Here is a 22,981-nt window from a genome sequence, read left to right on the forward strand (position 1 = left end):
TCTCGTCTTGTAATGTATGCTGATGATTCCACCATGTTTTATTCAGCCAGAGACAACTCTGAATTGACCAGCGTATTACAACAAGATTTTTGACTGGATAAGTAAAAACCACATGATTTTAAACATATCTAAATCCAAATCTATGTTAATTGCAAGTAGATTATGCTTATTCAAAAGCCCACAACTGAATCTTTCTAAAGCTGGTATTAGAACAGGTCACCCAGATTAAATTACTTGGAGTTACCATAAATCACCACCTTTCATGGTCTCAGCACATAGACTCTGTTATTAAGAAAATTGGACACGGGATATATATTACTTCTTCAATTATGAAAGATGTCATTAATGCACTCATCTTATCCAGAGTATTGTTCAATCATTTGGTAAGCAGCTAATAACACAGATCTTAACAGGCTGCAGTTAGTCCAGAATAAGGCAGCAAGATTAGTGTTAAGGTGTTCATACTATAGAAATATTGAAAAAATGCACAATAAACTTTCTTGGCTTCCTGTACAAACTAAATTATAATATGGCTTACTTGTATTTATGAAGAAAGCAATACTTTCTTCATAAATACAATCACATTTTTTCCTACACGATTTTCAACAAACAGCAATGTAGTAATTCCTCAAGTTCAAAGCAAATTATTGAAAAACTCTGTTATATTTAGAGCATCTTCTAAGTGGAATAAATTTCCTTATGCAATTAGAGAATTATCATCTATTCATAATTTCAAAAAACGATTTTAATTATTGTAAAAAGGCAATGTGATTTGTAATGGAAATTTGTGTATTTTGTCTCAGTGTTATTGATATTTATATGCTTACATTTTCACAATTGTAAAACCTCACTCTGGATGTAAGAGCCATATTATGTGGGTGTTTTGCTTCCACTTTATTGCATAATATTTTATTTGATTGTATTTGATGGCTTGGGCCCAAGGGAGACTAGCAACCACTGTTGTGGAAGCTAATGGGGTTCCTTGTAAATAAACAAATAAACGAATAAACACAGCAAGGACATAACAAAAAGCGAGTACTGTTCATTGGATATGCTGGCACTCACAGTTGATTCATCCATTAAAAACATGTTAAAATCTTTTGAATACATTGAGGCGTGGTTCTTAATTCTAAAACCAAACTAATGAGGCTCAGCTATTGTGATACTGCTGGCCTGAATGTGGATGAGGAAATCAGGCGACACTCTCTAGAACAGGGGTGGGCAAACTTTTTGATTCGTGGGCCACATTGAGTTCTAACATTTGACAAAGGGGCCGGAACAGGAGCGGATAGATGGCATGCTTTGAAAACATCACCTCATTGGGGGAAAAATACACATCTTGGGATATGGAGAAAACATGTGCTTTAATTTCCAATGAAAATGAAGAAAAGCATTACAATAAAATCTCTGACTTCGAAATGAGTCTTTAAACACTGAAAATCAAATAAATGAACATTTTATTTTAAAGCACTGAAAGTTCTGTTATCCTTCAGGATATCACATCACTCTCCTCCTGACTCTTTTTTTTTTTTTTCCCAAAAACGGTAGGAGATGCAGATGTACTTGTCCTGTTCCTTTTATTCAATTTGTTTCCCCGGTGCCAAAAGTCAACAACGACCAGTGCAAGAACGAAACAGTTGCAGCAAGTCAGTCTGTGAAGCGTTATATTTGATCTGCGCGCGCTGTTCATTTGAACAACGTGCGTATCACGGAGAGACACACATTTTAATGGGAGCAGTGTTGTTGGTCTCCTTTTTTAGCCAGCGCATCAAAGTCTGGAGTTAGTTTTGTTGTGGCGATTCTCAGGATGGATCTGAGGTGTAGGTCTGTTAACTTGGATCTGTGGCTGGCTTTGTTGATGTTCATGACGCTGAATGTCTGTTCACACACGAAGGTAGAGCCGAACAAAGCCAACATCATCTGCGCTTTTCGCCTTAGATTTGGAAACACGGCATCATTGAGTGAAGCATAGAAGTCATTTAGTTTCAGAGAGCTGAACTTCTCTTTTAAGGCAGGGTCGGACTGAAGGTCGATGAGTTCGAGCTGAAGCTCCTCTGGAGTTGTTTCGGGGTCTTGTGACAGAGGAAAGGCCAGTGACTTGTCAATTTTATCGAAATCCAAAAACCGACGGCAGAATTCTCCGTGCAGTGCATCCAGTGACTCACTGTATTTCTTTACTTTTGCTCCGGCCTCTTTCAGCGTGGCTAGTGTAGGAAAATGAGTGAATGACGTGTTCAAAATCTGCCTGGAGAATAAAGCCAGCTTGGATTTGAAGGCTTTCACGTTTGTGTGCATGTCATGCACAAACTGCTCCTTCCCCTGCAGTTTCACATTGAGCTCATTCAAGTGTGAAAATACGTCTGTAGCAAACGCGAAGTCACACATCCAGCTCTTGTTGCTCAGCTCAGGAAATTCCTCAGTCTTCCCCTGCCGCTCCAAAAACACGCCAATCTCCTCTTTGAGCTCCCACACTCGTTGAAACACTTTGCCCAAACTCAACCAGCGGACACGGGAGTGATAAAGCAGGTCCTGGTGATCATCATCAGTTTCCTCTAAGAACGCAATGAACTGACAGTGCTGAAGTCCCCGTGCGCGTATGAAGTTGACAAGTTTCACCACAGGATTCACAACATGATTCAGCTGTAACACCGATTTACATAGAGATTCCTGGTGGAGGATGCAGTGGAGAAAAATGACATCCTGATCAGGGTTTTCATCTTTCACTTTATTCTGGATTCTCCTCAGCAGGCCAACGTTTTTTCCCGTTAAATTTGGAGATCCATCTGTGGTGATGTTAACAAGCTTACTCCAGGGAAGCTTCATGACATCAGAATTGCAGGGGAAATAAAACATTAACAAGGTTAATTTATTAATTTTTTTTTCAAGTTTGGCGGGCCGGATCAAAACGATTAACGTGCCGCATGTGGCCCCCGGGCCGTAGTTTGCCCATGCCTGCTCTAGAAGGACAGATTGATACCAGGACAGTCCTCACACACTGCCATTACTATTTAGTCCTACACCTAAAGATAAAGCAGCAGCCATATTAGGAGGATTTTAAAGCAAAAAGCTTTGCCTGTTGTTCTCTTTTGGAAAGAAATACTGTGGCAGCTCACTGCTAATTTTTGTTTTAGATGATTTCAGAGTTCTGAGTTTTTCTCTGTGTCTTCTTTTAAGTCACATATAGTCAGTGAGGTGTCATTCTGAAGCCCAAACCCAGGATAAAGAGGTTCAGTGAATGTGGTGTTGAAGGTGTGAATGTGATTGAGGCTGTCAGAAGAGACTCTGTAGAAGGACAGAGTGCCAGCAGCAGCATCCAAATACACTGCTACTCTGTTAGAGACAGAGGATGAGGAGGGGAGACGACTGAATGTTACACTGTTGTTGTGGCACAAAGAGTAACCATCATGAAAGCAGCCCAGGCACCAGGACTGATCATTCCTTCCAAGCCATGAGTGGTTTTTGTCTCCTTTCCTTCTGATTCCTTTATAACTCACGGCAATATCAACCCTTCCTGTCCTGTTGCTCCTGGTGTTCCTGTTGCTGCCTTTACGTGTTGATGCTGTTCGCTGCAGACAGATTCTCACTGTTATCATTCTTGATATCCTCGACTGTTTTCTGAATTGTCACTGAGCTACTTCCTGTTTTTGTCAGCAGTCCTTGTAGCAGAACTTAGTTAGTTTTTCATGAAAGACCCAGCAGGAAGTGGAGGAACAAGTCCAGATGTCCATTTGGATTCTTTAAAGTGTTGTCCACAGCACTCTGAAATAAATGTGTCTCTGCAAATTCTCTTGATTCATTCTTTTTGGAGGGTGTTTGTTTTTCCAGCAGATTGACTCCAGAGCAGAAGAAGGTCAGATGAACATGAAGAGCAGCCATAAACTCCTAAACACTGAGATGGACAAAACAGAAAACCTTGTCCTGGTACAGTCCTCTCTCCTCTTTAAAGATCTGTGTATAATCAGTACACTGATGCTGCTCTGATATTGATGCCACACTCTGTCAGGTCTGATTCATAGAAGACCATGTTTACTTTCTGCAGCTGCTCAAAAGCCAGTTTTCCCAGAGACTCAATCATCATCCTGCTCTCTGGACTCCAGCAAGGATCTGTTTCAGCGCCTCCATCGTACTTTGCCCTGAACCACCAGGAAATATATGTACATCTCAGTCAGGTTCCTGGGAAGCTGTCCTCTCTATCTGGTTTTCAGCGCAAAAAACAGCTGAAGATATTTTTATTTCAAAAAACTTTAATTAGACCAGGGTTTTTATGATGTATTTATGACTGTATTATGTTTTGTTACCGTTCTTGTGAAGCAATTTGTGACATATGTCTGTGAAAGTGTATAAATTGTAGTGTATAGTGTATAAAGTGTATAATCAGAATCATCAGAATCAGAATCAGCATACTTTATTGATCCCTAGGGGAAACTATGTTGGTTACAGCGCTCCAGTACAAACAGTAACAAAAACTGACAATACACAAAGTAAGAAATAGCACAATATACCTATATATATATATATATATATATATATATATAGGCATGGTGGTTAGCACTGTTGCCACACAGCAAGAAGGTCCTGAGTTCAATTCCAACATCAGGCCGGGGTCTTTCTGTGTGGAGTTTGCATGTTCTCCCCGTGTTTGCGTGGGTTCCCTCCGGGTACTCCGGCTTCCTCCCACCGTCCAAAGACATGCAGCTTGTGGGGATAGGTTGATTGGATAATCCAAATTGTCACTAGGTATGAATGTGAGTGTGAATGGTTGTCTGTCCCTGTGTGTTGGCCCTGCGACAGACTGGCGACCTGTCCAGGGTGTACCCTGCCTCTCGCCCTATGACAGCTGGGATAGGCTCCAGCGCCCCCCGCGACCCTGAAAAGGATAAGCGGAAGCGAATGGATGGATGGATGGATATATATATATATATATATATATATATATATATATATATATATATATTTACTAATAAATATCTGAATAAGAAAGAAGAGCATGTGCGAAAAGTGTGTAGCTATTGCAGTATACAGTGTGTTAGGTGGATGAGTTGTACGGGAGATGGCCACAGGCAGGAATAATTTCCTGTGTCGTTCAGTGGTGTTTTTTTTGGTAATCTCAGTCTCAAACTGAACGTACTCCTGTGGCTAGCCAGAACGTCATGGAGTGTCTTTATCCTGGACAACATTCGCCTCTCCATCACCACCTGTTAGGATGCCTGGGTCGTTGACCCAGAGGTTTGAGTTTATTATATTATTTATCTTTTCTAGTCTTTGGTTTCTTTGTTAGAGTTCTTTCTTATGGTTTATGTCTCTGTGTAATCCTTAGTTGCTGTCTCCCCTGTCTGCTATTTCCCCATGTCCAGACAGTGAGTCTGTGTCTCTAAGTTCAGTCTGTGTTATGTTTCCTGTTTTACTTTGAAGGTCCATGTCTTATGTTAATGTATCTGGTTTTGCTTCCTTTGTCTCGTTAGGCCTGATTTGCCCCAGCTGTGTTTCCCTCCCGTTACTCATTCCCTGATTGCTCCCTCTGTGTATTTAAGCCCTGTGTTTCAGTTTGTTGGTGTTGCGATCTACCCTCATTTATGCTGTGTGTTCTGTCAGTCTTCTGGTGTAAGTTTTTTTTTTTTTTTTTTTTTTTTTTTTTTTTTTTTTTTTTTTTTTTGGGGGGGGGAAATATCCAGTTATGTTGCATTTGAGCTTAGCATTAAAGCTGTTTTGAGTTCAAGTTTTGCCTCTGAGTCTGCACTTTGGGTCCACTAGTGATGGGCAGATAAAGCTTCATGAAGCACTGAAGCTTTTCATCCAATTGGTTCACTCCAGTGCAAAGCTTCTTGAAGCTTCATTTGCTCTAGTAGGACACCTACTGGACATGAAAATATTAGTTGGCATGAATTTGAAGAGTGTGGCCTTTTGCACACAGCCTGTAAATGTCAACAACAAAAGGAGTGTGTAAAACATGTATATTGTAGTGATGGCAGTATACTGTGTATATTTATACTGGCAGTATGGAAAATGATCATTTGGAAATGCTTAAAATGGAAATGATCATTTACTGTGAGGTGAGGTGTGGTTGGGGTGTGGACAGTAGTTGTGCTTTTGTAACGTTGAGGTATGGACAGCTACACACTGAGGCTTTGAGCCTCAGTCCTGCCTGTTCACATTTTATTCTGTAAAAACTAAATGTTCACTGCTTTTATGACCTTTTTAGTGGGGAGAACATAGCTAGGATTTAATGATTTAACAAATCTTTTGAATCCTTTGTCCTCCACAATGCTAAATGGCTGGGAGTCCTCAATCACCATGCTAACCAGGTCTACATCTATTGGAGATTGTTCTCCTGAGGAAAGACAATAAAGACAAAGCACAAATATAAATATCACACATGTAACTTATTACAGCTGTATAATATTGTTATATCATTTAGTAACATTACTGCATGCTATATTATCATGGCATTTGATGGCTCACCTGGTCTTGCTCCACAATCGGTGTTCCCCTTATTCTCATGCAAAGCTCTGTAGTGCCTAAGCATGGATGAGGTGTTGTTGTTATATCCCAGCTCCCTGGCACATAGCAAACACTTCACCTTGTACAAAAGTCAAGACAGCTTAACATAAATTGTATTGCACCATCAGTATCATGAAAATACATCTTCTGTAGAAATTTACATACCTTGTTGGGAGGAATAAGATCAAAATGTTCCCACACAGGGGAGGACATCCTCCTCTTCTTAGCTGGCTCCATTCTCTCCTGACTTTCTCTCCTCACTCTCATAAACCTCCAAACTGTCTCCAAACTCTCACTAACCGCAACTCTCCATCAAACACCCACATTTTTGAATGAAGTCTGAGGGGTTTATATCGCTGTCATATCTCGCGGCAAAGTTCGAACCACTTCATGAACCAGTCACGTGGTACAGCTGGGCAGCGAGGCTTCGGACGTCATCATTTTCAGCTCCTCCCATAAATGAAGCAAGCCTCGATACGTGCATCGCGGAAACGCCCCCTCAATTACTCAACACAAGCTTCGAAGCCTCGATACAGAACGTCACATCACTAGGGTTCACTTCTCCTGCCTGCACACAGCGACACATGACACCACCCTAGAGAGTGAAGAGGAAGGGGGAGAGGATAGTGGCGCCCCTGTGTTGCTGATTACCTTGTCAGACACACACTGTGGGAGACACACATATTGTGGTCTTCCTGTCAGGTAATCAACAATCCAGAACACCAGAAAAGCATCCACCTGCATCGCTTTTAGCTCATCATCCTGGACGGTTGGCCTGATGGTGTTGAAAGAACTGGAAAAGTCAAAAAACATGACCCTCACATTGCTCGCTAGCTGGTCCAGGAGGGTGTAGACATGATCGAGCAGATAGATGATGGCGTCCTCAGTTCCGAGATGGGCCTGGTAAGCAAACTGAAGGGGATCCTGGTGTGGTCTGACTATGGGTCGGAACTGATCCAGGATGAACCTTTCCAGGTTCTTAATGATGTGGGAGGTCAGATTGTTTTCCCTGTGCCAGCCACTTTTTTGTCAGCACTGTTCTGATTGGTTCATTTCTTTCAGGCGAGGCTTAAAAAATCTGGGCACAGGCTCGCCATTTCCATCCAGAGAGAACCCAGTTGAATCCATCCAGAATCCAGAATTTGAGTTGCTTTATCAACACCACCAAAAAAAACCCCAGCCTGCACACCAATAATGATATTATTGCATACAGCCAGATCAAGTCCATTCTCTTATTTCTTCCCACAGCTATAGCTTAAATCCTTATCTTCAATTCCCATATCACCACAATAATATATTACACGCATGTTTTTAACTTAAAATGTTTTTGGTCGTACATGAAATTATTTTTAACCATGCAAACAAATAAATTAATTTCTCTTTTTTTCTTTTCAAGTCTTTAAAGTGATCAGAGTCCTACTGAGACACGGTGACAAGAATCTGGGCATGATGTTGTCTTGGAGGATGGCTCTGACAGCTACATGCTACTCTCATTTACAGCTCAGCAGCTGGGCCTAGCAGGCACACGTGAAGACCTTTCCCTGAGAACTATCCGTCAGGATATCCAAACATTGCACGTGGCCTCAGTTTCATTCAGTCTGTCCCTTATCATGCAGCTCCAGAAATCCTTTTCATAGCTAATGTTGTCACTGCCCAGCGACTTGGCTTGGCTCAACATTCATATCCAGTTACCGTGCTCAAGAGATGATAAAGACATCTTGAAGACTTACCCCTACAAACCCTCAGGAGAGTATCACTGTTGGGTCTGTGTTTCCACAAGCCCCACTAGTTTAGAGACTTATTCCTCATGAAGAACACAAAACATAACAGAACATCTTCAACCGGTTTTTCACTCGCTAACGAGGGAAGTTTTGGTCAAGAATAGGGGTGGGTTTTTATAATCGATTCATCAATTAAAATCGATTCTGGCTTGGATAACGTAAAATCGATTCATTAAAATCCTGAATCGATTTTTTAATATAAATTTATTTTGCCCGAAATGCCAGAATCTCTGGTGAAAGATCACAAAATTTCAATAACCACCAAACAGTTAAGACAGTAAATGAGAGCAGGTACAGGGATTCTGCACATAGACTTAAACACACAGCGTGACCCGCGGATCAGAATCAGTTAGATGTCGCCTTTCTCACGGTCGGGGCTGAAAGCCGACAGCTCGCTGATTCTGATCTGTCGGCGGGTCCGCGCTTTGTGTTCACGCCCTTTATGCGCTGATTCTAAAGCTGTTAGTTTGATGTCTCTCCAAACAATATTGACCGAACCAGCAGCAAAAGAAGATCCAAACGCTTCACATAAACATCGTCATGAATTCACTCTGACTTTTACTGTTTTGCTTCCAACGCGATGCACAGCTCTCTCTCTCTCTCTCTCTCTCTCTCTCTCTCTCTCGAACAGTTTCCCTTTCTTCATTATTCGCTTGCTTGTTACGCACAAGTCTACCGTTGTTTACAGCGCTGTCGGCCGCTGTTTTTTTCCCTTTTACATTCTTCCGAAAAGAAAACCTCATTTCTGCTGTTCAATACTGAACAAATTTAAACTTTTTAAAATTATTCAAAACGTAACGTCAGAGGTAATGTTCATTAATTAATGGTTTTCTTTCGTTTTTGATGTACTGCAGAATATTTTTATAAAATCCCAGGCCAGGAAAATCACCTTAATGTTTTTCTGTGTTTTATCTTCAGCTACTTTGACACAAAGGCATCTGCTGTGACGCTTACACCTGCGATAAAGTCTTGCGTGTGTCAGCTTCCTTTTTATTGATACAAAAATATGTAAATGTACTGATCTGAATTATATTTCTGACTGTCAAAATTTCCCAGATTTAAATCGAATCGAATCGAATTAAATCGAATCATGGATCGAATCGATTCGGGACCTTGTGAATCGGAATTGAATCGATTCTAGAAATCAGTGACAATACCCAGCCCTAGTCAAGAACCAGCTCTTGGAGCTCACGCTCCTAACCTGTCTCATGCCCAAAATCCTTCAAAGAGCAGCTTCCCTTGCAGCTATTTATTGACATGACAGTTACAATACAACACAAGCACCTCCCTCTGTAACCCCCTCAATGGTTCTAAGACAAGGGTGTGTGTGTGTGTGTGTGTGTGTGTGTGTGCGCGCGCTCACCAAAAGGATCATAAAAGCAGGAAGCTTACAACACAAGAGAAAGACCATCCAGATAGAATGTACCTGCAATAAAACCTCCCCCAGCACAGAGTGGCTGGAGAGGTGGTCAGAGACAAAGGAATGTCTTGATCCTGTAGATTGAACTCAGAGTTTACAAATTTAAGAAACACAATGACACATTTACCAATTAGACTTAACAATCACCCTTGCTGCTAATTGGAGGATCACCCACGCCATATAAAACCTATATAACCTGTGCGCTTTGAATCACCAGGAAGGCTGGCTACAATCTGAACCCGACTGGGATTGACACTGCATGGGCCAGAATGATTCTTGAGTCAAAATAAGAGCACTATTGAGCAGTGCCTATATACCTCCTGAAGCACCCTATCTGTTGAGCTGTGTTATTCTGCTAGTGGATCAACAGCTACCCAGAGCATCGTGGCAGATTTCGAGGGTGACTAAGGTTCTTATTGGTTCTGATGGCCAGATCCAAACGCCAGAGGTAAAGATACGTGACAAAACATACACTTGACGTATAGTGCATCTAATTGTGATTCCGGAGATCATGGATGAAGATGACCAGGCGTTGGATCCCTTGTCTGCACAGACAGCCTGTCCATGGAGCCAATTTGCACTGCAAATTGGGGGCAGCTATGTTGGAAAGGCTGTCAATTGTATGTGGCGAGAGAAAACGCTGTCAACGCTATCAAACACATAGTCCAGAGCAGTGAGGTTTAGCTAACACATAGCAAGAGGCACCTTGCAAACTGACTCGACAGTGGACTTCTATGCATGGTGTGAGTTGCATGCGTCGCTAAAGAACTGCAGGTAGACATTGATTCCTGCCTGGAAAGAACAGTCTTGAGCCTTTTATGTCACTTAGGGAATCAACTTACGTAGAAGAGCAATGTTTATTTTCATCAGTATTTCTGGTTATACTGGAAGTTATTGACACATATTTCATGACTTATGTTGAATGTTTATTATACTCAGCACTTTTGTACGTGTTTTGCTTACAGACCACACACCCCCACTCCCACACCTACTAATGATGTGTCGGTCGCGAACGAAACGGCTCTTAGAGCCGGATCTTTGATGTGAACGACGCGAACCGTGGTTTTTGTTTTTTTTTTCCTCTCTCTCTCTCGCCCTTTTCCCCGCTTCACTCCGCACATGAGCCTTGTGCTTTGCGCTGGGAAGAGGGGCGGTAGTTACACTCTCAGTAGCACAGGAGCAGAGCAGGAGGGAGAGAGAGAGAAAGAGAACCAGGAACACCAACGTCACATTAGAAAGGTATAGTAATCATCCACAACTATTTTCAGTTGCAGATGATAAAGGATTCAGAAAGTTTATTCATGCAGACCCATATGACAGAGAATATGCATCTTCGTTTTGTTTTCATATTTTAATTTATATTTAATTGTGTTGTGGTTTGCTGCGTTTTGTGTTGTTTCACTTTAAATTTGTTTAAAAGGAAAAAGCTGAAAATGTAAATAGTTAAAAGTTGAAATATTAATAGTTGGTTTTTGTATTATATGATTTATTTATTAAATTTTATGTGGAGTGAAAAAATAAATGTCTATTTATGGAAGCCCCTAGAGACAAAGCACGTAAAAACTCCAAAACACGTACAAAAGACAACAGAAGTGCTCCAGGATGCTGGGCGCAGTGTTGAGCTTTTGTTACCTAGTGGCTACACAAGCCAGCAAGTACCAACAACCGGATTTGGTGTATGGTAATAACAGGTAAATGAACATTTTTTTTAAAATTATTTGAATATATATGAGTGCTTGTGTATAAATACACAAACAATACACATATGCTTTCAATTGTGTAATTTAAGTGATCTAGTAGCTCTGTTTTGGAAGTTCAGTTAATGCTAGAAATGTGTTTTGGAGTTTGCACGTGCTTTGTCTCTAGGGGCCACCACATATATTTATATATAAACATATATAAATAAAACCACTTTTTTTTACATTAGTAATTCCTTTTGTGCATAATTTTATATTTTTGTTAATAATAAATTAATTAAAGTAACAAAACAACCTTAAGAGCCGGTTTAGTGAGCCTGAGCTGAAAGAGCCGGTTCTCTAAAAAGAGCCGGAAATCCCATCACTAGTGTGGAGCAGCCCGTGTCATAGGGTGACCAACCGTCCTCCATGTCCACTTTTCACATTCTGTTCGGGGCGTCCGGGGGGATTTTTGAGATTGATAAAAATGTCCGGGTTTTCCTATACTCCAACAGAGGACCCATGTATGCGACGTCATCCCCGAGTTGCTGCTTTGTGAGTGCTTGTTCTGCACTCAAAGACGGGACAGCCAGCGAGCAGCATCGCCCCTAATGATGTTTAATAGTTTCTATCGCTGCTGTAACTGCAATGCTTTAAACTGAACTTTGGTTAACAGATCTAGAGTAGCACTGCTGGAGAAACTTGTTGAAGTCAAAGAGATCATGAAAATGGCTCAACAGATGAAGATGATTCAGGAGTAAACAAACATAATGAGAACACTTTAGAGCCTCTGTCATGTATGAATAAACAGTAAAGCTATAACCTCTGTTTATGTTAACAATCTGTTGACTGGTTGCTACAAACCTCTGGAAAAATCCCCAGAGAACTCCTAAGATCACGTTGGCTTATTTGTTATTACTGACTCTTATTGCTGCAGGTCAAACCAAGGCTTTTGAATAACACCAGAGGCCAGGGTACAATGCGTTAACAATTTTTATTGGGGCCATGCTGCTTAACAGGGTTCAATGTGAAGTGATTGACATCGATGGTTTGTGTTTACTCATCTTCGCTTCCTCCCATCTTGTCGATAACTTTGCCTATCCACCTGGTCATCCTGAACAGGTGAGTGTAGAAGCCGTACTTCCCGTCACGATCGCAGCCCTCTCCCCATGACACGATGCCGATCTGATACCAGCGGTTCTCTGCCGGGTACTGCACAGGAAGACCGTTTCAAAATAAGACTCATTGTTTGCAAAGGCAGCTATTCTAAATTCTCAGATTGAACCTTTTGTAAATGGTAGAAAAGTCTTTTCAGAGCTGAAAGGACGAAAAACTCTATAAATATTTTAACTATTTTTTCAATTTTTAAGCAAAAATGCCAAATAACACTTAACTGTGAGGATTTACTGCTTTTCTCTAAATTGAGATAATAAATGAAGATTGAGGCTGCCAATTAGGCAAATCTGAAGACTTTACACGCTTTTTACCCTAACCCCTTTTTGATGAAGGTTTCTGATGCCAAAGTGCTCAAAGGGTATTTGGGACACAGACAGGGATCAAACCAACAACCTTCCCATTAGTAGGTGAAGTAGGTCCAGTGAAATATTGGTGTATGATTGTGCAGTGTATATGTTTTAATGCTAATATTAATAATAATCAAATCAGTGCTGTGTGGCACTTTTCAAAACCTAGGTAGAAAGTGATTTACAGACCACAAAAATAATTTATAATCAACTACATAAAAAAAATGCACACAAAGTTAAAGCGATAAATGAAATCACTGAATAAACCCTGAACAAACTGTGTGAATCAAATCATCATTGGTGTCCCAGAGAACACACATTTTCCCCTTTGGTTGCCATGGGGTTACCATCTGGTCTCTAGGATTGTGTGACTGGGAATTTAGTTGGAGAAAGCATGGCTGTATGACTTCGGCACAGGTCAACTCAAGCATTGGTATTTCTTATTACAACATTTTGCATTTTCATAAATTTTACATATTTGGATTATGGTTATATATTTTATGACTATAAAATACTGTTAATGTCCAGACAGATTTTCAGGAAATTCGTTAACAATTTTAACGTGTCAGGAATAAGAAAATCCCATTACACTACTGTTGAACTTGTGAACGAGAAAAAATTACATTTTTAATGTAAATGTTAACTTGATTATATAATTAAGAGTTAATACACAGTCTACATAATTTATTACTATGTGTTAATTAAAACATGATGTCACTTCTGTGTGTTCTCGTGCCATCGGTCTTATAATTTATTTAACAAATATATTAAAAAAACAGCTGCTTGAGATATAAACCAGATGTTATCTAATGATAAGAAATGGTAAAGAGGAGACTTAATCTATCATTTGTTCTTCTTTCATTGTGATTCTCACCTTCATCACAAAAGGTCCGCCGCTGTCTCCCTCACAGGCGTCTCCACGATGGTTATCGTCTGGTTTATAACCTGAAACAACCAGAGACTGTAATTATAGAGAAACTATGACACCTTCAGGAGATGCAGGATCATCCTGAGAGAAACAACCAAATTCCATTCAGTGCAGCCAATGAGATGGCAGCATCACTCAGCACACCAGGGGTTTATTCAGGATCAAACAGTTGGACCAAAAATAAGCCAAAGATAAAATATAAACAAGCATTTTCTTGAACAAATGTGGAAAATCTTTTGTTTTGTTTTACCAGCACAGAACATGTTGTCTGTGATCTTGACTGAAGTGGAGCTGCGGCAGATGTTCTGGTCCACTATCGGTAGGTGGATTTGCTGAAGGACTGATGGTAAATTTCTCACTGCAGGGTTCCAGCTTTCCTTCAGGTTCCCCCACCCGGAAACTCGGCCCTTAAAGCCTTCAGACATCAGACTGCCGGAAAAAATACCAGTCAGATATATCACAAGGTATAAACCTCACTGAACCAAAGTGTCTCTGACCACAGTTCTTAATAGCACCCTCTACTGGCGCAGTCTTTGCATTACTTTAGACTTTCCAATAAGACAGAAGGAATCTGTGGGATCTGAAGAATCTTTTAACCCCCTGCAGGATAACTGGAGAAAGGAAAATCGATATCTATGCAGAAATAGCTATGTGACCAAGTTTGAGGACCTGACTTGATTTAATCAAATTGTTGTTTACTGAGGACTTTAAGCAAAGTCCTTGGCACAATAATAAACTGTGTTGATACCTCCCCAATTAATATTTCTAGCAGTATTCAACACCATATGAACAAAATAATCTCTCCAGCAAGCTCTATGTCGGACCCAGAGTCTCCCCCACATAAAAACGCTCCAGATCACTTGACAAAACTGGAAATTCAATTCTCCGTTCAGTTTTGTTGATATGCCAGCACTACACAAGACTCATGTTAGAGAAAGGTAAAAACACCAGTCTGAATGTTTTAGTTAAGCCCATCAGGACAAAACTGATTTTGGATGTCTGTGTTTAGTCAGTTTAGATGAGTGGCACAAATAGCAGTAAGTTGGTAAATTGCTTTACCAATAGGCAATATAGGTCCACCACTCAGCTTTAAGCTAATCTATGGCGCTGCTTTTCACCGCAGTAGCGATTTAACTACTTCACATTGAGCAGAGATGGAGTCTGTCTCCGACTTGTATCCCCATGTAATGTCTGTGTTGTGTGTATAAAGTCGGGGTTGTCCCATTTCACCTGTATGTGGCGAATAAAGCTTTGATTGATTGATTGTCCTAATGAGAGGAATCTACCATGTACTGAAAGAAAACAATAATCTGTGCCAAGCTAGATAAAAGGCAAAAGACACATTTTCACCCCTTTCTTTTGATTTGTGTGGGAAATATAATTAAAGAATTTGGTCTGAACTTGTCAACTTTTAATTGGTTGCAAATGTTTGTCTTACAACTTGGCGACGGGCTTGCTGGGCAGGCAGATAGGATGGATCTTATCAGTGAACGTGACCGGCCTTCTCATGTGCAGCAGAGCGATGTCACGGTTCAGGTTTTCTTTCCAGTTGTACTTGGGGTGGACAATGATTTCATCAATTGCCACAATCTTCTCAATGCCACGCTCAAACCTAGAAAAAAATGACATAATTCCAACAGGCCTTCAAATGAAACTAATGATAATTAAGACAGACACGCCTTCTTACTGGGCTCTGTTGTGTTTTCCCAGGCGGACCAGTATATCGTTGATGGTGAAGTTCTTGTTCCAGGGTGGGTAAAGGATGCAGTGAGCTGCAGTGAGGATCCACTGATCACTGATCAGACTGGCTCCACACAATAACTCCTGTGGGCTACGCTTGTACAGCATCACCTGCCTGCAAACAACAAAATTATCTATTAAGTTAGAAATAAAAAGTCATTCAAAAGGTGACAGAAACAGTTCATTTCTTAATGGTTCATTTATTTGTTTCTGACTGGCAGAATGGACAATGGACACTCATTGACTGTACCACCCTTCAGGAGCTTTCGAGCAGGCCAATCCTACCAATCTGAGTGGGAAGAACAAATGTGTCAGGATTACAATCTTTAACTGCTCACTGTGGAATGTGTCCATATTACTAATCTGTTCTTATCATCTTATCACTGTTTAGATTCCTCCATCAGCTGACACAGAGGTCACCCAAATGAGTATGGTTGTGGCGTATGGCTATGCATAATAACTGGATGACCTGGCCCACCCTTTGCATTCTGTCCTTGCCAGGCAGCATACAAACTTTCAACATCTGTCTAAGCTGAAGAGGCAGATGTTGAAAGTTCCCTGTGTCATACTTGTATTTATTTGCTTGAATGTACTACAAGCTCCTAAATATTTTCATTTTTACTTTTTGAGTCCTTCACTTTTTATGTTTCCTTGTTACTTCAGCTCTTTCTTGTGTGTATTTTATTTACCTTTCAAGATATTTGGTTTTGTGGTGTTCTATGTATTTTACAGTTTTTATGTTTTGGGTGCTATGGTGCTGCAGTTTCCTGAATGTTGGGATAAATCAAGTATATCTAATGTTATCTTGATAATCTCCTGATGGGAGTCTGATCTGTTTTACCAGACATTCAGAACAATTTTGTCAACCATCCTTAAAGTCATGTTGTTTATCTAGTGTCATTACCATGGAGCTGAGCCCACTTCAGCGTCATCACCCCCAACGATACGTCCGTATGACTGCACAAGCTCTACTTCGTTTTGATCTTTTTTGCTTATCTTTTCAAACAGGGGACGCTGTCCACAATCTGCAACACAAGAAGTCAATAAAAACTTTGATAGATGGTCAAACACAACAAAACTATTAACAGGCTAGATGGATCACCTGCTTCTTGAATTGTTCTCTTTCAGCTTTTTGGGGTACAGGGATTACCTGATGCTTGCTGTCACTGCCCATTAAGTGCACTCACCATCCTCTCCTTGTCCAAACGTGCGAGGACTGAAAAGGTTTTTCCTGGCCTGACCTAAGACGGAGCGCTCCCTGCCTTCGGTCACAGTTGTTTGCTCAGGCCCTAATAGTGGGGCATCTGCAGGAAGCAGGTGGCCAATTGGAAAGGTAAGGGGCAGGTAAACAGGTGGATTTATTTAATAGTGGATTGTAGGTTTGTACTCTACCACATAGCTGCAGATCACAGTAGTCCATTGTTATATTTCCAGCAATCCTGACATAGCACCAGGGGCCCTCAGAGTCACTGTCAGGATTTCGGCACTTGTTGGTCTGCAGCTGAACTTCAGGGATGAACTCTTTGTCCCGACTGAGGGTTTTTACCTCCGGTAATGACCATGGCAGGCAGGTGTGACCTCCTATGGTAACACTTAGGTCCCCATTATATTCTATACCATAATTGGGCAAGCACACTATAGGTTTGTGTGGTTTCGTGGCCACAGTGGGTGGGACAAAGTCTTCACCTTTAACCAAAAAAAAAAAAAAAGACAGATCAGCTGACAGAACTTGGAGCTCAAACTACAGAGAAATATAATCCTAAATTGTATATGAGCCCTGAAACACTCCAGGATGTAAGAAGAGTTCAGCAATGATGTGGAAACCAGAGACTGGAAGAAATTCAGTGAGTTCTGAGCAGCTCATGTTAGGTGCCGACATGGCTTTCCAACATTACTAGCACAAGAGTGTCAACTAGCCTAAAATGGTGCAAGAATATTAATTATTATCATTGTATTCATAATCTTTACTCAGTGGCTATAGCAGATACTTGCCACATATTGGTACTCTGCAGGTCTCTTTCTGGACAGATGGGTCTTTGGTAAAACACCAGGGTCCTTCTGGACGATGGTCAGGGTTTCTGCAGAAATTCTCCTTCAAATTGCTGCCTGGCTCTGAAGTGTTATACTCTCTGCAGACACACAGAAAATTGAATGAATTACTTCCCCAAGTGGAGGAAGGATCTCAGTGTGTTGTTCACCAGTGTGAACAGAATGGAACGGGAAGACTGTCAGATTGGCATGACCTCTGCATTAATGCGGATGCTGTACTGATCATCTGCAAAAGCAAAGCTATAGATGTCTTGATTCATGCTCAATCACGTAAGTAAATCCAAGTGACTTCTTCAGTCTCAGCTGACTGCAGGTTTCCCAAATCTTATAAACAGTACTGTACATTTCCATAATAACGGAAACTAGCGCCACTGAAGGAACAATGGGCTTGGAAGTCAGTTCCTTGATCATTAAAGAAGGCGCCAAAAGAAAGCTCCAGCCGATCCAGGAGAGAAGGACAACTGCTGCCTAAGCAAAAACCTGTAATGATCCCGTATGTGTCAGGAGTATCAGAACAGTTCTGATGCATCGTGTCTCTGTGACTTTCAAAACCCAAAACACACTGCGCCAAAAAATTGGTCCACCCCAAGGATCGGGTCCCCCGACACAGAGTAACATAGTGCACGCTGTTAAGTGCCAGGAGGATTGCCAGGATTTATACGTCAGGGAAACCAAACAACCTCTCGCGAAGCGGATGGCACAACACAGACGAGCTACCTCGTCGGGCCAGGACTCCGCATTCTATTTACACCTACAGCTACACCGACATTTACACCTAATGAGGATGTACACATCCTGGACAGGGAGGAACACTGGTTTGAGCTGTTTAAGTACACTTTTTTCATATTGCTTGGTCTTGTAATTTTCCAATAAAAACAGTCAAGGAGGCCATTTACGTGAAAAGGGAAAGACCATCTCTGAATCGAGGAGGGGGCCTAAGGGTACATCTTTCGCCATCTTACAATGCTGTGATTGCAGCCATTCCCCAACTCTCTGTGAATGGTACTTTAATAATGGCCTTTGGTCAGTGGTTGTTGATGGTCATGAGAATTTGCATATTAATGATCAAGGAACTGACCTCCCAGCCCATTGTTCCTTCAGTGGGCTGGTTTCAGTCATTATGCAAATGTACTGTTTATAAGATTTGGGGAAACCTGCAGTCAGCTGAGACTGAAGAAGTCACTTGGATGAGTGAGGAAACCAGCGATGTGAACACGCTACGTCCAGAGGAACAGAATCAACTTTTGGAGATTTATTTACCTGAATGATTGAGCATGCATCACAACATTACTGAGTTATAATTTGGGTGGTTAATAATTTTTGTTTTACAAGTTAGTTTGTGAGCTAGCCCTTTTAAATATGACTAAATTAGATGTCCTTTGTGTTTTTCTGCTTTTGCTCAGGTAATGAGTAATATGTTGCTTTGCTTTGGTTATTTCTTACCTAATTTAAGAAGCTCGTTAGTTAGTTCCAGGACTGTAATTTTTGTTTTTATGTGGGGAATTGCTCAGTTACCTAAAGATAGGATGTGGAAAGCTGTGCCTCCAGTGTTGACACACTCTGCCCGACTGCGTGATGCTGATGTCTCCTTCGTAGTTCACACCATTACCCTGACCAGAAATACACTGACCTGAGGACAGACACACACTCTGCGTTAATCTACACTAGTTAACTGTTTTATTATTTATTGTGTTCATTTATATTCACCTTCTATGCATTTTCTGATGAGATTGATGTTTTTTGCTGTTCTTGACATCCGAGTTCCTTTACAGTCTGCAGAACAAATAGACAGACACAGTGAGATGTTGGTGTGTTCCCTTTGTGTGCTGTTCTTGATTTTGTTCATGTTTGCAGTGCAGCTCACAGCTGAATAAACTCTGGTGTACAAATAACGTGAAAAATTGGACTCTGCTTGTGTTCATGCAACTGCACAAAGTTTAACAGAAGCAAAAAAATAAATAAAAATCAATAAATAACAAGATTAAACAAAATCAAATTCATTCAAACCAACAGAAAGCACAGAAACTTTCAACCAATTCTAGTTCTATTCAGAAACACATCAAATCTAAACTGGACCAAAACATCCATCCAAACACAAACATCTCTGTCAGGGAGGGGGGGAGGATACAAGTTTTCTGGGGGTGTGTGGTGGTGCTGGGAGGGGCTCTGGGCTTCTGTGTAGGCTGCTGCCCTCATGACCGGGGCACAGAGAAGCAGAAGAAAAAGGATCGATGGATGGATGTTTTGTTTGTTTAAAATCACTTAATATGAGAATTTCCTCTGATAAACTGAAAGACTGTGGAACTGTTGGTTACACAAAACAAGAAAATTGAAGAAAGAAATGTTTATTTCTTATTTATTGTAATAAAAAAAATCATACTGTTCATATACATATACTTATCTCTTAGTATTGAACATATTTGTTTCCATGTTTAAATCCAGTATATCTCACCGAGGTATTTGTTCCAGAATTTTTCCTGTAGGAAGAGAGATTGTTTTGCGATGAGACTTTGAACTGATCTCAGTGCTGTTAAAACTTCTGACAGGAGAGAGAAGTAAAAACATACTGTTTTATCTGGCTGCTCAAACACCTCTCTGGCTTCTTCGTGGTCGCAGATTTCCTCCACACACTCTCTCTCCAGGTTCCCTGATATGAAATAATCCACATTAACACACTATAATCGTGACAGTATCATGAGACACAAACATAGAGAGCACCTGTAAAACATGTTATAGTAATTTTGTGTCACTTCACAGTTGTTTGTTGTCTCTGTTTGGCTCTTTTTGTTTCTTTTTGATTTACTTTCCAGAATTAATGCTAACATTTAGCAGTCTCTGCCCACCTCCAGTCAACAAAGACTCAAAGCTAATATTGTTCCAAACCTGCAGCACATGCTAAAGTACGTGATTACAATTGAATCTAAAGTAGATACGAAAAGGGAGAGAAATGAACCTGCTCCCTGTACAAACATTTATTTGAATCAAGGAATTTTATGATTTCAGTAGACACAGAATGATACGAATGGTCAAGATGTCAAACCATAGTGGATGTAATAATGAGGAGAAAAGCTGCTGTTTGGTCACCTGCTTTCAGCTCCTCAAACATCTGGTTGGCTCGTCTGTTCCGGACCAAAACCTGTGAGGCGAGGTGGCCACTGAGAAAAACTACAACAAAGATAGAAAATCAGTTAAACCCTTCCAGCATCACCAACACTCAGCCTCCAGTTTAATTTAAAATCTGTTCTGTAGTCACACAAATGATCAAATGCAAGATGACCTGGGACTGTTGAGCAGCTAGAATCCTCTATCAGACAAAAATGGGACAAAGTACCTCTTCCAAAATTACATCAGCTGCTCTCCTCATCCATGACGTTTACAGACCGTTTATAAAGGACAGGAGACGCTAGACAGTGGTAAACACAGTCCTTTCAGATGTGCTGCTGCTATCAAATTCAACATGAGATATGGTTTTAATGTTTTAATTTACACAATGTTCCAACTTTTTGGGATTGGATTTGTATAAAATTTTTCCATTCTTCCATTTATCTTCTGTCTAATAATGAGGAAGATTTTGTCAAATGACACAATATGCTTTATAAATAATTTACAGGGTCTGCCTCTTCCAGGTGATTGTGTTTCACCCACCTCCCCCCTTTGGCAAAATGCATGGCATATAAAAATACTGTATTAACTACGTACTCCAAAAATAAAAGTAATGGACTGAAAACATATCTTAAGTAAAGGTCAGTAATTTACATACTTGAGAATTGATTTCAATCATATTATACACGTATTTCTATCGGGTAATTGTAGAAGTGATAGTAGTACTAATTACAAAGACTGTTTTTACAGTCTTTGTAATTATACTTCCAGACCAGATTTAAAATGGTTCATTTGGTTTAGTGTTCATCAAATTCAAGACAAGAGAAGAAGAAAAAAAAGTGATATTTGGTTAAACAATCAAATGTACAGATACACAGACTGAGGGTTACTTTCTGTCTTCTAATGAACTTTCATAAAAGACTTAAATCGACATATATTCAAACCAAAGTACAATTTTGATCTAGATTAGTCATATGATGATCCTACATTTAGTACCAGTAATATGAGCACTAAAAACACCAGTTCACACATTGAAGAAGAAAGGAGTTCATTACCATGGTTTGCCACACAGCTGTGCAGGAGAAACAGCAGCAGAACAGCAGCAGGTTTTGATGTTGGTTCCATTATGATTCAGACCTGTAAGCAGAACCTCAGAACCAGATCCAGCAGTACTCAGTGTGTCCTTCTTTGTTTGCCCGTCTATGTCTCTCTGTCCGTCCTCTGGAGGGGGGGATTATTGACCAGAGGGTCAAAGTTTGAGCCAGACTGATGAGTCGGTTATGTTTAAACCTACATGTTTACTTTTTCTCAACAACTCGAGTCCTACTGTGAGTTAATACTGCTGCAGTTTAACACAACCCAAGGTCAGTTTTGTTGATACTGAATTATTGTTTGGTAAAAAAAAAAAAAACATATGAACATACAAGTCACAATTAACAAGTGTAACAAGTCCCTAAAAAAATCTTAAAAAGTCTTAAAAATACCATCTTTGGTACATTTTTTTTTCTTGTAGATCTTTAGTCACTTAAACCAGGAAAAATATTTTAATAATTCCATTTTGTCAGTTTTTCTTGCAGAACTCAAGTTTTTGGTTTAATTAAGCATCCAATTTACCTTTTTAAAGTGAAATGTGAGGAATTAAGGGGGGTCAGTAGGAGGGGGAGGTGGGGTGGGTTTGGCGTGAGGAGCTCAGTGGATGATGTCCCAACAGGTTTATTTTGTTCCTTGGGAAATTTTTTTCATTGCTGTTTTCGCTTTTTTAATGTAAAGTCCTAATGTTTTGCAAAAAAAAAAATGTACTTGATGGAGGAAAATAGAGCTCATTTTTGGATTCAGCACCCTAAAAACATGAAAATGTATCAAAAAAACATTTTTTTGTGACGACATATGTTATCACAGTCTTGGGTTCCTAAAGTCAGTCATTGTTCTGTCCAAACCCAGTGTGGTGGAGGTGTGGTCCCTGGATCAGTTGCAGGAGAGGAGTGGTGCAGTGAGCTCAAGGGGGCGGTGCTGGGAGGCAGGTGAGGCCACAGGTGGTGGCGTTATGACTGATGACAGTCTCCATTTCTTTTCATAGTGGAGGAAGAGACGAGCGGAGAAGGAGGAGACGGACATCTGGGCTGAGGGGAGATTGTCTTTGTGTGTGCAACTGACAATAAAGTGCAAATCAGTGAGTCAACCATTGAGTGTGTTGGGTCCTCCTTGTACACCCATCATACACAAAAATGATTCAACATTTAAAATAATAAGAGTTTGTTAAAAGC

The 22,981-nt window shown here is 40.5% G+C and overlaps 3 protein-coding genes across 3 annotated transcripts; all 3 read right to left on the reverse strand.

The window, feature by feature from the left end:
• Positions 1 to 1,725: 1,725 nt before the first annotated feature.
• Positions 1,726 to 2,823, reverse strand: LOC146680744 (general transcription factor II-I repeat domain-containing protein 2A-like). The gene has a single exon (XM_085447670.1). It carries the CDS (start codon positions 2,821 to 2,823, stop codon positions 1,726 to 1,728), a length of 1,098 nt encoding a protein of 365 aa, XP_085303796.1.
• A 2,779-nt stretch (positions 2,824 to 5,602) lies between these two features.
• Positions 5,603 to 7,036, reverse strand: LOC146680745 (uncharacterized). The gene is made up of 3 exons (XM_085448865.1): positions 6,664 to 7,036; positions 6,460 to 6,577; positions 5,603 to 6,328 (listed from the first exon to the last, which is right to left on the reverse strand). Exons 1-3 carry the CDS (start codon positions 6,763 to 6,765, stop codon positions 6,168 to 6,170), a joined length of 381 nt encoding a protein of 126 aa, XP_085304991.1. The 5' UTR covers positions 6,766 to 7,036; the 3' UTR covers positions 5,603 to 6,167.
• A 5,314-nt stretch (positions 7,037 to 12,350) lies between these two features.
• Positions 12,351 to 21,934, reverse strand: f2 (coagulation factor II (thrombin)). Its single transcript, XM_085448013.1, has 15 exons — positions 21,773 to 21,934; positions 20,700 to 20,780; positions 20,183 to 20,262; positions 20,068 to 20,092; positions 19,323 to 19,388; positions 19,131 to 19,245; positions 17,559 to 17,695; positions 16,959 to 17,252; positions 16,754 to 16,870; positions 16,471 to 16,591; positions 15,514 to 15,681; positions 15,265 to 15,438; positions 14,077 to 14,255; positions 13,773 to 13,843; positions 12,351 to 12,587 (listed from the first exon to the last, which is right to left on the reverse strand). The coding sequence occupies exons 1-15, from the start codon at positions 21,840 to 21,842 to the stop codon at positions 12,432 to 12,434; spliced, it is 1,854 nt and encodes a 617-aa protein (XP_085304139.1). The 5' UTR covers positions 21,843 to 21,934; the 3' UTR covers positions 12,351 to 12,431.
• Between the last annotated feature and the right edge of the window lie 1,047 nt (positions 21,935 to 22,981).

Source organism: Copadichromis virginalis, linkage group LG23, assembly GCF_057382275.1.
Source record: "Copadichromis virginalis isolate Kocher_CV1m ecotype Utaka linkage group LG23, C_Virginalis_male_GT1.1, whole genome shotgun sequence".
In the NCBI taxonomy this organism is placed as follows: domain Eukaryota; kingdom Metazoa; phylum Chordata; class Actinopteri; order Cichliformes; family Cichlidae; genus Copadichromis; species Copadichromis virginalis.

What these genes read in the sequence shown, in the direction of transcription:
- LOC146680744 (XM_085447670.1), bottom strand. Translation starts at nt 2,823, where the DNA reads ATGAAGCTTCCCTGGAGTAAGCTTGTTAACATCACCACAGATGGATCT.
- LOC146680745 (XM_085448865.1), bottom strand. Translation starts at nt 6,765, where the DNA reads ATGAGAGTGAGGAGAGAAAGTCAGGAGAGAATGGAGCCAGCTAAGAAG. An exon ending in ATCTTATTCCTCCCAACAAG is followed by an intron (nt 6,578 to 6,663) that starts GTATGTAAATTT and finishes CTTTTGTACAAG; the next exon opens with GTGAAGTGTTTGCTATGTGC. An exon ending in CGATTGTGGAGCAAGACCAG is followed by an intron (nt 6,329 to 6,459) that starts GTGAGCCATCAA and finishes GTCTTTCCTCAG; the next exon opens with GAGAACAATCTCCAATAGAT.
- f2 (XM_085448013.1), bottom strand. Translation starts at nt 21,842, where the DNA reads ATGGAACCAACATCAAAACCTGCTGCTGTTCTGCTGCTGTTTCTCCTG. An exon ending in CTGCAGAGTACCAATATGTG is followed by an intron (nt 17,253 to 17,558) that starts GCAAGTATCTGC and finishes TTTTGGTTAAAG; the next exon opens with GTGAAGACTTTGTCCCACCC. An exon ending in GAAGTGGGCTCAGCTCCATG is followed by an intron (nt 15,682 to 16,470) that starts GTAATGACACTA and finishes TGTTGTTTGCAG; the next exon opens with GCAGGTGATGCTGTACAAGC.